Here is a 15,351-nt window from a genome sequence, read left to right as displayed (position 1 = left end):
GATAACGTGATAAACCTACAAGCCCCCAACTGTTGAATCGTAAATAAACCTTTAGTACATTCCTGCCTATAAACCTCTAAGATTCACCTGCCTAGAACCTCTAAGACCAAACCTGCCTATACCTTCTAAAACCACAAGATGTCGCTAATTAGCGCTGTGTTTAATTATACCATTAATAAAACTCTAAGACAGTTGAATAGCGGTCCAACGCGCTAAAGATTATTATTCAGGTAAAAGTACAGATGTTACCACGCTATGATCTAACAATGAGCGCAAAATAAATTGTACAAACATTAGGTCATAAGGTACAGTCAATACATACACGTGCGCTCTGGGACCAGTTACCGGCATCAATAATGAGACCTCCATCGAACAGCATAACAGGAACACTGCAGACTGGCACCTTGTTTCAGAGCACTCACATATATACCCGTACTGGGATAAGCAATACAATAGAATACGTTGGCAGGTTCTCATTGGTTCTTCTTCTTGCTTCTTCCGTTATGGTACAATTCATAGGTCAGTGCAAAGACACAACCCAGCCTCCAACAACCTGATTGTGTCCACTTTCCCGCTGCATAATAAATCTAGTCTAAACTATGGCATACAACATTTCAAGAAGTTATTCTCTCTAACATTCATATTTCATAGCCACATGTTCTGATCTTCTCACCGATGCCACCGGAACGCTGTTGAAACAGAGTAGATCAGTACGGCACCAAACACAGTCCAATTGTCATTTACTAAGCCATAGTTACAGAAAACATTCATTTCTTTATATACTGACATTGCGTTTAAACCAAGTAATAATTATCCTTTTTGCGTTACGGGACCATTGCTTTTAAATGTATGTATGCAGGGAGAAACAGCACTGAATTGCGTTGTGCGTCTGAGGGTCGGTGGGGCACTCAGCGAGCAGCACTAAGCTGGAAGGGCATCTATGTGTGTGTGTGGCCATGCCAGTATGATTTTGGGAAGGATCACTAAAAAGCTGACTGTGTTCTGTTTAACATTGTGTGTATGAGTTGCAGGGAATTTTGTTACTTTTCAAATATAAGTCTGTGTGATATTATACACATAAGTCCATGCATGATGGGCCACATGCACACACATGCATACATACATATATATATATATATATATATATATATAAGCACACATGTATTTTTCTGATGTTTTTAAACTGCAATTGCAAAATGTGTTTATACAGTGAATTTAGTTCTCATACAGGGTGGAGGCTCCCAGCAGTGCTGTCGGAGCCTCATTCTTTATTCTGCTTGTTTTGGTTGTTGGGATGGGCTCAATTGTGTAGCTCCATAGCTAGGCTACATTACAATTGCCACAGCTCATATAGTCTTATGTAAAAATGCTCATAGCACCACGGTATATTGTGTCGTGTTATGGTATAGGGATTTTCTCCAGGATGGGCTTTGTATAGGATTCCAAATGCTAATAAGTTAGTGTTTATGTGTTAAACACTGTCTGCATGCGTTTGAGGGAAGGCTGACTATCTATTTTTTTTACAAAATAGTGCTGTGAGATTTTATCATGTTGGGAAGTCATTTTTATGTGTGCTGAAAACTGTCGGTATGTGTTGGGGAAGATTATTAAAACGCTGTTAGTGTTACTTTTTAGCAACTTTGCGTGCTGAATAGCTAAATTGCGACTTTTTAGCAATATGGCGCTGTGTGTTGGTATTATGTATTTTTGGCAAGATGGCGCTGTGTAAGCTTTCTTTTTCTAAAATGGAGTCTTGCTGCCATTCACAAGATGGCGTCTTTCAGGTTTTCTAGATTGCAAACAGATTCTGTCTTACCCAATTATCCGGTTTCGACAAATTCATTCTCTGTTCTTCTAAATCTTGTTTTCAGCACACTTATTGTCTTAATACAGTGGTTCCCAAACTGTGTGCCGTGGCACCCTGGGGCGCCTCAGGATGGTGGTCCAGCACCAAATCAAATTCTTTGTTCAATGTAATGTAAATATGTGGACAAACCTGTCCACAACCACATACCTGAGCCGCAGGATGACAGGTCAGCACAATTTACTTCACTTTACTCATTTTTTTCTGAATTTCTCAATAAACGTTTGGCTTAGGGGCGCTGTGAAAACAATGCTGATACTCTAGGGCGCCGTGATTCAAAAAAGTTTGGGAACCACTGCCTTAATATAGATATATAGGAGCCTAAGCAGTTTCTCTGATAGCAATTATTCTCATTACAAATGTATTACTTTGCAAATGTGTGGGTCTACAAATAACGCAAAAGGGCTGCTAGAGGGTACCCCGATGAAGAATGATTGAGAACCACTGATCTACACCATATTATTCACCAGAAAATCCAGAAGCATTTCATTGCTGTACCTCGGGCCTGATTCAGAATTGTGGATAGGGCAATACCCCTTTCACACATAACCTAAATACTCGGGTTTTGGCCAGTGCACGCACACAGACCCGGGTGTAGACTATCTGCACAAGGGGCCGACCCAGGTCCATGACCCTGCTCGCTAGCAGGGCTATTCGCAGGTCACACCTCATGCTCTTACCTCCCTATCTTCCCCTTCTGTGTCACGCCTGTCTGTCTGCCCCTCCCCTTTAGAATGTCAGCTCTCACGAGCAGGGACCTCTTCCCTCATGTGCTTCTCTTTACATTTTCTTCTACTCTCTACTCCCCATTAGGGCACCTAACACGGGACCGCCAACTCCCGGCTGCTTATTGTGAGTGGTTTAATCTCTATTGCAGCAATGTATATAAGTCGTGTCCTTGTCCTGCACTGTAATGTACTGTAAGTTACTCTTTTCTTGTTCACTTATTAGTTCTATGTACTATGTAAGGCGCTGCGGAACACTTGTGGCGCCAAATAAAGTATAATAATATAATAAAGGCTCTGATTGGCCGCTCAGTGGTGCTTGGATATATCATCTCCAAGCATCCACTACCTGATAGAAGAGCCGGGTCCAGTGTGAAGAGTGACGACCCGGGAATAACCCAGGTCATCACCCATGTGTGAAGGGTGTACAGAAAACCACAGTTTCAACCTGGGCTCAGTGTCCCAGGTCCGAGCCGGGGTTTATTTGTGAAAGGGGTATTAGAGAGAACAGGTAACTGTGCGCCTTGGTGAAACCATGCTGCACTGCAGGTGGGGCAGATATAAAATGTGCAGAGAGATTTAGATTTGTGAGGGGCGTGTCCTAACTAATCTAAATTGCAGTATAACAATAAAGCTGTGCAGCATTTATGGGCTACATGCAAAAGCAGAAAGCGTTTGCCCCACACATGCAAAAACAAATGTATGTATTTGCGCCTCTTGCATTGCAACATGGTTTGTCCAGGTACACAGTTACTTGCTCCTTCTTGCTTTATTCCCAAATCAGAGTCAGGCAGTATGGCAGCCAGTAGGTTATGTGAGTTAGAAGACCTAAAACCACTGAAGTACTAAAATTGTTTGTGATATTAATAAATGCAAAAGATAACTCAACCCAGAACAATAAAAAACAAACTTGTAAAAAATAAACGAACAGAGTTATGTCCCTTGATGGACTGTTCACCTGAGTCTCATGTATTTAATGGGTGCATCTAACCTTCTCACCTAACAGGCTAAATGACACAAACAGACCTGCCGACCAATCAGAGGACAGTAGGCATGTGACAGGTACACCCACATTATGCTAGACATGTATTCACTTACCTCTTGAACTCCATTCAGAATACATGTTTATGTTTCGGGTGAAGTTCTTTGACATGGCTTAGGTCATAAACCATTTATTTGTATAAGAAACCTGTTCCAAGAGGGATTGGTAACTGCAGGTATACTACTCATTAACAGTAACAGAGAGATGTCAATAATGCACGTATACCCACTTCCACAAAAGGATTTATATACTGAGCGCATAGTTTTCCCACATGCAATGCCAGTACATGGTTTCTTTTTCTGTAACGTGCTGTATGCACTTGTGACAATGGATGCCCAAAGGGAGAAGGGCCTGGGGGAAGCCACATTCCCAATAAGTTACCCAACCACACTGTATAGGCAAGACCGCCATGATTTGAGGGGACAGTCCCACAATCTGGGGCATCAGGACTTGCTGATCCCCTGCCGCCCACAGCATTGAAAGGGTGTTTTAGGGGAAGGGTTAGAGGCGTTCCAGTATTTCTGAAGTTCTGGATCCCCCTCCTCCAGGGTCATGGAGGACCTACTTCTAGTCCTCTATCCAGGGGCGTTTCTAGAGAGTAGGGGGCCGTGTTCCACGCACACCCTGCACCTATTATAGATACGTCCCTGCCTCTATCCCTTGTAGAAATCTCCCAAATTGGTAAGTATGATGCCTAGCTACAGTTTTTAGTATCAATGGGAAAATATGAAACCTGATTTAAAAAAAACAAACAAAAAAAAACAAAAAGTTTTCATTAGGATAAATGTTTTCAATTTGCAGCGTCAATTGCATTTATACTGGCTGCAAACAATTGTTATTCGTATCCCCCCCCCACACACACACACACAAAACTATCATACTGTGTTATGCACAAGGGGAGTTTTTATTTTTTCCAGCTTTTATTCTTGGCATTTGCACTTTTTCGGTTTTGGGACTGCACAAATTATGGGAAATTAATTCAGTTATATTATTTAAATAAGAAAAAAAAAAAAAGCGTGAAAACAATTATATAAAGTCTCTTTATTTGTATTTCACACATTCACAGTATAAAGCCTAGTTTTCTTGTTCTAGAATACACAAAACAGTCCCAGTAAAACGGTAATAAAATATTGCTGGGAGTTGTAGTTTTACACCGTACAGTTATGAGTTTCCCAAAACTGCTTAAATAGTAAATATATATCCAAACTTTTTTCTTTTTAAAATAAAAATAAAATAACATTCATGTCATCATAACCTTGTAAGGCTAGTTTTTAAGAATTACATGATATATTACTAACATTATTTATATAGCGCCCTTATATTCCGTTGCGCTTTACAATTGGGAATAAATATGCAAATTTAGGGGCCTTTTCTATACCTCAATCGCTAAGCCATTTGTCAGCAGCAAATATCACAATGTTGGCATGATTTGGTTCTAAGAGCCAGAAAACTTTCTTTCAATGGCAATTTGACAGAATATTGTATTCATGCACTTTGCGTTCAACAAGGTCTGAGTTGATTTAACGGTTTCATTAATTCGCTCTGTAGTGCAGTCATCGGCTTATCCATTACATCTGATGCCATGAAATATGGATGAAGGCTTAGATCCCTAACTCTCTGAATGGCCAATGCCGGCACAGTTTGACATAAAAATATTCAATAATGAGGAATTCACTTGTAAAATTGTGAGCTACTTAAAAACAAAAAACTGTCTCCGTTATTGCTCAGAGTAACTTTATAATGAAAGGAGTCAACCCATTGCAATGTTTATAATGAACAATTCAGTTATTGGGATGTGGGTGGAGGTTTGTGTAAATATTATTTTATATGGAGGATAATATTTCATTTTAGTATCCCTAATTCGAACATCCGAAATCCAAAATCAGAATCTGTGGCTGTGATAGGGACAACCTTTACTTTCTGATGGTTCAGTGAACACAAACTTTCTGTCATGCACAAAAATATTGTATAAAATTACCTTTAGGCAATGTATATAGGGTGTATATGAAACATAAAAGAATTTCGTGTTTAGATTTGGGTCTCATCCCCAAGAGATCTCATTATGGGGGATATGTATCAAACCTTGGAGAGAAAGAAAGTACCAATCAATCAGCTTCTAAATCATTTTACAGGCTGTGTTTGAAAAATGACAGAAGCTGATTGGTTGGTACTTTATCTCTCTCCAAGGTTTGATAAATTTCCCCCCAAAGTATATGCAAATATCCGAAAATACGAAACACATCTGGTCCCAAGCATTATGGATAAGGGATACTAAACCTATATATTGGCAGTGTATTACTGAGGATATGGTTTGGAATTTGGATAACTGATGTCAGGCGCGCACGAAGTGGGGGTTTCCGAGTACCTGGAAACCCCCCTGACCCAGTGGTGAGCTTGGCCGTGGGGCAGGGTGCCTTGTGGCCCCCGGGCTGCTCAATCGCCGAGCCGCCGCTTCCTCAGATAGGTAAGGGGCCCTGGGCTGCAGATTCCATGCGGACTAGCCATCCGCATGGAATCTGCTGAAAATGTCCCTTCAAAAATGGCCGCAGCCTAGGAGGAGACAGACGCTAGAGGTGCTACTTGACCTCTAATGTCTGTCAGGGAACACAGAACGCATAGCCGGGAAAAGATGCAGAAAGCTGCATCTTCTGCCATATAACCCCTGACAACGAGCATGAAACCCCTGGTAACGAGCGTGAGACCCCTGGCAACGACCAGGTAATTGTAAAGTAATATGAAGCTTTACTATGGGGCATCAAATGGTGTTAGGGGCATAACCGTATGTGGCATAATGTGTACTGGGCATAACAGTGTGTAGCATAATGTGTAATGGGCATTACAGTGTGAGGCATAATGTGTAATGGGCATTACTATAAGGAGGAAAAATTATAATGTAAACTGTCTATGGGGGATGGTGGCGCATTTTTAACTGTTCACACTGGGAGCCACATTTCCTAGAAACGGCCCTGCATTAGTATTAGCAAAATGCCATAGGGGGGAGGGCGTCAAAAACTTTTTTGGGCAGGTGGCGAGTAAAATGTATAGCTACGCCACTGCACTGCTGTGTTCCGAATTTGACTAGTTAGGCACAGTTCTCCATCTAAATGTGACCTCTGTAGCTGTGGCTCTGAATCTGACAACACAGCAACTCTCACTGATGACCCCACAACACTCCATAACATGCCCATGAGACACTCCCATAACATGCCCATGAGACACTCCCATACCATGCCCATGAGACACTCCCATACCATGCCCATGAGACACCCCCATAACATGCCCATGAGACACTCCCATAACATGCCCATGAGACACCCCCATAACATGCCCATGAGAGACCCCCATAACATGCCCATGAGACACTCCCATAACATGCCCATGAGACACTCCCATACCATGCCCATGAGACACTCCCATAACATGCCCATGAGACAACCCCATACCATGCCCATGAGAAACTCCCATAACATGCCCATGAGACACTCCCATACCATGCCCATGAGACACTCCCATAACATGCCCATGAGACACTCCCATAACATGCCCATGAGAAACTCCCATAACATGCCCATGAGACACTCCCATAACATGCCCACGAGACACTCCCATAACATGCCCATGAGACACTCTTTTTGCGTTCGCTTCAGGTCACCGCCCAGGAACGCCCATCACTCTGCCGCTCCATTTTCTATACCATCTGATACGATCGCAGCAGCATCACTGTGTGTACACTCAGGGTAACACATTTGCCGTACTGGCTTTCTGAGGTTCTCGCACATGCGTAGTTGCTAAAAATCACAATGTGCAAGTTTTATGCCCAGATGCCTTGTTATATATATTTATTGTAATTTATATTAAACACTTGAAGTATACAATACAGTATACTGTATGTTGCAGGCTTATTCTGGATAGACTTTTTTTTGGCACCGGCTCTGTAAACAATTATTTGGAAACCCCCCCCTTTCAAAATCCTGTGTTTACCACTGGATGCACGTTCAATGATCACAGCATTTAAAAGTAGTTTACAATGAAACACACTCAACTTGCGTCAGACCATAATACATGTGGCATAGTTATTGTCTGGAAGTGGGGCATGTACATAGGAAGGTGACATGGGGGTGCATAGTGAGTGTACATATAGGGGGTCATTCAATTAGGCACGATGTATTGTGCACATTAGCTGCATGTACAATAGCCCCTAAATCACATTTTAATATGCAGCCGCTATGGGGCAGAAAACTAAAATGCGAGATTTATGGCTGAACTGGGGCCAATGTGTGGTGCCATTGCTGGTGTTCCGGGGCAGTTGCAAATGTACATCGCGGGCAGCCCCCTAATTGAACTAACTACATAGTCTGAATTAAGCATTTTGCATTCTTTCCTGTACAAACAATGGAACATTTGCAAAACATAAATCTTAAAAGGAATTGTAAATATTTGATATTTCAGTATAGTAATATTGATGCATTGCAGAATATATACACACATTTTATTATCTGTAATTGTTCTTAATATAGCTAAAGCAAACTCCAAACATTGGACTTTCAGGCGTGTGACAGGCAGATATGGCGAGCAGAGCTTTACATGCAGCCTGCACCGATAGAAAGCGGATGGGAATATCGTGTCAATGAGCCCCGAGTCCGGGGAGCCTTCCATTTATGTCAATGTGGATCATTTTCCCCAACTCTTCTCTCTGTAAATGCTGAGGACCAATGAATACAATGCATCTCTTCCTCCCTCATTAGGTAGCTCTGCCATTGGCTCTGCTTTGTTCGTAGTTTAGGACACTAGTAAAAGTCTGAGAGCTTATACGTTTCTTTTCCCAAATAAAGGCACGTTACAAAGTAGTCTCCACATTCTGCATAACATTATCAGCTCTGTCAGATAACACAAAAGAACTATTATAACTCGTATTTAAAAAAAAAAGAAAAAAAAAAACAACTTCTTGCTAGAAGCAAAACAAAACAATCAGCTTGAAGAAGAATAAAAAAATATTGTAGTCCTTCTTTTATCCCACACATAATAGAAAATAAAATAAATGTGTAAATGCCATAAGGAAAATGATAGTTAGAAAACAAATTAGTAACAGGATCAAGGGATTTCCAATGGTCCAGTAGTTATGAATGTGTAGATACAATATTGATTACAAAGGAAAGTAATCAACACTTGGCAAATCCAAAATAATAGTCACCAAAGGCTTTTAGAGTTGATTGATGGACAGAGGGCGCTACTGGCTGACAAGATGCTTATTAAAACAGTCACTTGTTATATTATTTGTTGCTATTGCCTGATAGGTTGATTCAGTAGCTGCACATCGGAACTGGAGAACTATATTCTGAGTTTTTGAGCTAGAAAATAAGTCTTTCTTCCTTCATTAGCATTCACAATGTAAGGTTTTCCCAGTCTTCATGGAATCCTCAGGAAAGGCAGAAACCGCATAGGCCATGTAAACACCGTAGATTTTGTTTTGGGGGTAAAACTTAAATTCATACAACAGTGCATCAATAAAGGGAATTTCACATCTCTTTCCCCCTCGCTGCGTATTGGGTTTGTAGTCCAGATTATACCACTGTTAGGCCGTGATACTTGAATGAAGGAAAGAAAATCGACATTAGTTGCATGCAAAATAATTCACATCTATGTATTAAATCCTTCAGCTAGGGAGGTCGTGTTGTTGTGTAGGTGGTGTATGCCCGCACATAAATACACATTGGGTCTGATTGTGAGCCGGATGCAAAGTGCCCGCACGTTCTGCGGCAGCTGGAATAACTGCCTTATGCTATGCGTACGGCCGCACCGTATACATTTCTGTTTCGTACACATGCCTAAAGCTAGCGCAGAAGCCTGGCTACATGCCCACGACCCTCCCACAAGACCTTTCCCATGTCTTCGCCACGTAGCCGCCCAGTTACGCCTATTTCACGGATGGAAAGAACCGGCCACGCACGGAACGAACCAGGTGCTCTTGTATAAAGTTACGCATGCATGGTGCGGAGCTTGTACCGCCTAGTTGTGGTGCATGTGCCGTCTGCTGATAATCTCGAGAAAAGTCTACAGCCGGCGCTATGTTTCGACTCAGAATCAGGTGCATTATAGTATGGACAATGCTAGAGTCTGAACAGTAAGGAGGAGGACGACTCCGCTATGACCAAGAGTGTTACACCTTACAGTAAAAGGCTGCTTCTTCTAAAGCATAGGGAAGTTGCCCATAGCAACCAGTCAGCTTCTGCCTATCATTTTATAGAATGTCATTTCTAAATGCTAGCTAGAATCTGGTTGCTATGGGCGACTTCTCTCCTCTAGGTTTGATACATTTCCCCCACTGTATGTTGCTTTCAGCATTACTTAATGGAGAGGTTCCCAAACTTCGCCATTACAGTCTAGGGGGTATATTTACTAAAGTGAGAGTTTTTAAAAGTGGAGATGTTGCCCATAGCAACCAATCAGATTCTACTTAACATTTTAACTAGCACCTTCCAGAAGATAATAGCTAGAATATGATTGGTTGCTATGGGCAACATCTCCACTTTTAAAAACTCTCACTTTAGTAAATATACCCCCTAGGTTTTAAGGGTATCCATGCAGGAGTCCAGATGGTTAAATCAAATTGACTGAGGTACTAATACAGTCACCTGTGATCAAGCATTGATGTCCTTAAAATGTGAACTGTAATGGCGGAGTTTGGGAACCTCTGACTTAATGAATTAACAATTTACAAGAGTGACTACTAAAATAATAATTTGCCTGTTGCTTCAGGTTTACGCACAGAACACAGAGCTTTATGTTCTAATCTTTGAACAAATGTTCTCTCTCGTTTTTTTTTTTTAATATCAGCACAAATACTGATTACATTATCACTAGCTAGGTTGCACAAACAAGGTGAGATCCAACAGTGCTGCAATAGTGTTGTGATGCCTGTAACATGTGCTGTTATTGTCAGGAATTATTAGATATTCATGGAGTACTGGGAAAGGACAGCATTTATATTAGGATTATATTAGGATCAGGCTCCTGAAATGTTTTAACGGGCATGTTTCTTCACAGATCAAGAAAATGCTCCATTATAAACATATATAAAAGAATTTCTGCACTGAATGCTTAGGTTATTGTTGTTGCTGTAGCTTTCTCCAAGGATCGGTGAAAATTCTAGGCCATACAATTCCATTTAGAACCTGCTCCAAAACCTGTATCCTTTGTGAAACATGAAGACAGCAGTATGACCTCAGTAATTCCACTAGGTGGCAGCAAATATTTTACACTATTTTAGAAAAGCAAATTTTGATCCTGGTAAAGTGAAAATATAATGTCAGCCTAAGGTCCCTCCCAGAGACGTGACTCCCAGCAGTGGCAGTGCCCAGGCTTGTTTTGGGTCACATGCATCAAACTGAGGAAATGATGGAAAGTTTAAAAGATGTCTAGTCATACATAGGTTTTAATAATATATGTTATCAGTACTTCTTTTTCCCAGCCTTGATAAAAATTCTTACAAATCAGATCATAAAAAATTTGCAAGATTTTAAAATGTGGCCGGAGATCCAGCACATGTGGTCAAGATGGCTGAGGGGGGAATCCCTTGTGCATTACGTACTGTAAATTTAATCTTTTAACGCTCTGTGCACAGTTGTAGAATTGTTGAAATGTATGGGGTATGTACTTATAGCAGGGGTTCCTAACCACGGTCCTCAAGGCACACTAACAGTCCAGGTTTTAATGATAGCCATACTTGAGCACAGGTGTGTTAATGAATACAGTGCACCCGGAAAGTATTCACAGCGCTTCACTTTTTTCCATATTTTGTTATGTTACAGCCTTATTCCAAAATGGAATAAATTCTACACACAATACCCCATAATGACATGTAAAAAGTTTTTTTGAGATTTTTGCTAATTTAATAAAAAAAAAAACCCACAAACTAAGAAATCACATGTACATAAGTATTCACAGCCTTTGCTCAATACTTTGTTGGTGCACCTTTGGCAGCAATTACAGCCTCAAGTCTTTTTGAATATGATGCCACAAGCTTGGCACACCTATCTTTGGGCAGTTTCGGCCATTCCTCTTTGCAGCACCTCTCAAGCTCCATCAGGTTGGGTGGGAAGCGTCGATGCACAGCCATTTTCAGAACTTTCCATGGATGTTCAATTGTATTCAAGTCTGGGCTCTGGCTGGGCCACTCAAGGACATTCACAGTGTCCTGAAGCCACTCCTTTGATATGTTGGCTGTGTGCTTAGGGTCGTTGTCCTGCTGAAAGATGAACCGTCGCCCCAGTCTGAGGTCAAGAGCGCTCTGGAGCAGGTTTTCATCCAGCATGTCTCTGTACATTGCTGCATTCATCTTTCCCTCTATCCTGACTAGTCTCCCAGTTCCTGCCGCTGACAAACATCCCCACAGCATGATGCTGCCACCACCATGCTTCACTGTAGGGATGGTATTGGCCTGGTGATGAGCGGTGCCTGGTTTCCTCCAAACATAACGCCTGGCATTGACGCCAAAGAATTCAATATTTTGTTCTCATGGTCTGAGAGTCCTTCAGGTGCATTTTGGTAAACTCCAGGCGGGCTGCCATGTGCTTTATACTAAGGAGTGGCTTCCGTCTGGCCACTCTACCATACCGGCCTGATTGGTAGATTGCTGCAGAGATGGTTGTCCTTCAAAGGTTCTCCTCTCTCCACAGAGGAATACTGTAGCTCTGACAGAGTGACCATCGGGTTCTTGGTCACCTCCCTGACTAGGGCCCTTTTCCTACGATCGCTCAGTTTAGCCGGCCAACTCTAGGAAGTGTCCTGGTGGTTCTGAATTTCTTCCATTTACGGATGATGGAGGACACTGTGCCCATTAGGAACTTCAAAGCAGCAGATATTTTTCTGTACCCTTCCCCAGATTTGTGCCTTGATCTTCATGCTTGGTTTGTGCTCTGACATGCACTGTCAAGTGTGGGACCTTATATAGACAGGTGTATGCCTTTCAAAATCATGTCCAAACAACTGAATTTACCACAGGTAGACTCCAATTAAGCTGTAGGAACATCTCAAGGATGATCAGTGGAAACAGGATGCACCGGAGTTCAATTTTGAGCTTCATGGCAAAGGCTGTGAATACTTATGTACATGTAGTTTTTCATTTTTTTTAATTGAATTTGCAAAAATCTCCAAAAAAATTTTTGCACGTTGTAATTATGGGGTATTGTGTGTAGAATTTTGAGGACAAGTTAAATGTTATGTAGAATATGATTGGTTGCTATGGGCAACATCTTCATTTCTAAAAACCTGCACTTTAGTAAATATACCTCTAGGGGTCTCCTGTGTCTCTCTGTGTAAGATGTGCAACAGGTATTTGGGGAGGAGCAGTTTGCTATTTTCAAGAATCCCTGTATTTTTCTAAGAAAGTGATGAGACAGTTATTTGCTAAATCAAATGGTGTTTAAGCTAAACTGGTTTGGGTGATAGATCTATGAAAGGAGGAATGCAATTTACCTATTCCTGTGAAATGTACTTACATTTTGAGAGACCGTTGTCTGATTTGTGTACTAATCCTAGAGATCTAGGGGAAAGGTTACAACCTGCTGTATTATGTCCCCTTGCTATAAAGAGATGGTCTACAGGCATGTCCTTAAGAGGAGTATACTTCTGTAACACCTTGTATGTTGTGGAGCAATAAGCATCTATTTGCTTCAAGACGCCTACATCTGCTTGCATCCTGTGACCACCAGAATAGCACAAAACACTACCCATTCTCCAGATGTTCTGGATTGAGCCCAGTGTCTCCAATCTGAAAACCTCTGCCAGGTACTCATTGCAGGCTGGTCCATAGTGAGAATTAGCCAACACTACCCAGGTGATGTTGCAGCAGCGTGCCCAGAAGTAGGGGGCTCTAGGTGCTGGTGGTAGGACCCTGTGTGGCACAAGCTGCTCCAGGTGCCAGTGTAGGAGCCTGGTGGTAGCATCGAGTAACCCGCCCACTACGCAGTGGGAGGAGGAGGTTACTGACGGTGAGAGAGAATCCTTAGGAGTGGTGAAGTAAGCCCACTCAGATAACTCTGGGACGAGTAATCACCCTCTAATCTACGGCTGGGCAATAAGCGGCCCCCAGCTGTTGTAGAACTACACATTCCAGCATGCCATACCGTAGTTTTACTATTTGGCCATGGAAAAGTGTTGCATTGCTGGGATATGTAGTTCAACAACAGCTGGAGGGACGTTTATTGCCCACTCCTGCGTCTAATCAATCAGTGTCAAAAAACTGTCATTGGCTGGCAGAGCGAGGTCACCCGGCCACAATGTCATTATAAATAAGGCAGCTCTGATGCAATAATACAAACTACTCTGCAGATGTCATTTGAGGTCTGTTGTTCTTAGCCTATTAAACAAACAGAGAGCTGATACAACTGTAATCTATCATGATAACCTCTCAACCATTTCCTTATTAGTAAAATAATGTAAAAGTAAAGAGGAATGTCCGTCTCCAACTAAATACCAGTGATACACAAATTACAGGGGAGGTTTACATATTTCAGACCTGCAATGGCTGCTGGCGGCTCTCAAACTGTCTACAGCAGTGGTCAGGGAACAGGGGTAAATTACCCCACATGGTGTAAAAATGAAATTCCTGGGTTTAATGGACGGACAGCCGGGCATGCATATGAATCATTCTATAATAATGATTCATATGCATGCCCAGCTGTGCCGCAGGGAGGCTCTAAGCCGGACGCCCGCTGAGATGTTATTACCAGCGGGCTCCCGGCTCCTTCCCTGCAGCGCCGCGTTAGCCAGAGGCTGGAGTTCTCTTCTGAATTCCAGCTTCCGCCTCTCTCCATGCGCACTATGGGAGAGACGTCATGACATCTCTCCCATAGTTCAGAGGAGCAGCCGGGCAGACAGGACGGCGGCGGATGCAGGAGCGGGGATTAAGGTGTTATTTTTTTGGGGGGGGGGGGGTGTTTGTACAAGCGGCACTACAGGGGCATTATATGGGGGCTCTACTATGATTTACTTGCTTTCAAATCAAGGGGGTTTTAGGGGAGGTTTGCACAAGCGGCACTACAGGGGCATTATATGGGGGCACTACTATGATTTACTTGCTTTCAAATCAAGGGGGTTTTGGGGGGGTTGTACAAGTGGCACTACTACAGGGGCATTATATGGAGGCACTACTACAGGGGCATTATATGGGGGCACTACTACAGGGGCATTATATGGAGGCACTACTACAGGGGCATTATATGGGGCACTACTACAGGGGCATTATATGGGGGCACTACTATGATTTACTTGCTTTCAAATCAAGGGGGTTTTGGGGGGGGTTGTACAAGTGGCACTACTACAGGGGCATTATATGGGGGCACTACTACAGGGGCATTATATGGGGGCACTACTACAGGGGCATTATATGGAGGCACTACTACAGGGGCATTATATGGGGCACTACTACAGGGGCATTATATGGGGGCACTACTATGATTTACTTGCTTTCAAATCAAGGGGGTTTTGGGGGGGGTTGTACAAGTGGCACTACTACAGGGGCATTATATGGGGGCACTACTATGATTTACTTGCTTTCAAATCAAGGGGGTAATGTCGGCGTATCTAAATATATTTTGGGGTAAAAAGTAAAAAGTTCCCTGACCCCTGGTCTACAGCTTTTCATGAAGAACACAAGAACATAGCATTCAGATGTGCCCATCGTCCACAAAGCGTGGAGGCAGAAATTGTCAGCTAAACCA

General features: G+C 42.4%; 1 protein-coding gene across 1 annotated transcript in view; it reads right to left on the bottom strand.

Moving 5' to 3' along the window:
• Positions 1-4,676: 4,676 nt before the first annotated feature.
• CXADR (CXADR cell adhesion molecule) overlaps positions 4,677-15,351 on the bottom strand; it is a 73,325-nt gene continuing 62,650 nt past the window's right edge. The window contains exon 8 of the mRNA XM_088481627.1: positions 4,677-9,216. Within this exon, the coding sequence (XP_088337753.1) occupies positions 9,193-9,216 (24 nt within the window). The 3' untranslated portion in view covers positions 4,677-9,192. The remainder of the gene's footprint in view (positions 9,217-15,351) is intronic.

This window comes from Taudactylus pleione, unplaced genomic scaffold (genome assembly GCF_031769625.1).
Source record: "Taudactylus pleione unplaced genomic scaffold, aTauple2 ptg000276l, whole genome shotgun sequence".
Lineage (NCBI taxonomy): Eukaryota > Metazoa > Chordata > Amphibia > Anura > Myobatrachidae > Taudactylus > Taudactylus pleione.
This window is presented reverse-complemented; position numbering and strand designations above follow the sequence as displayed.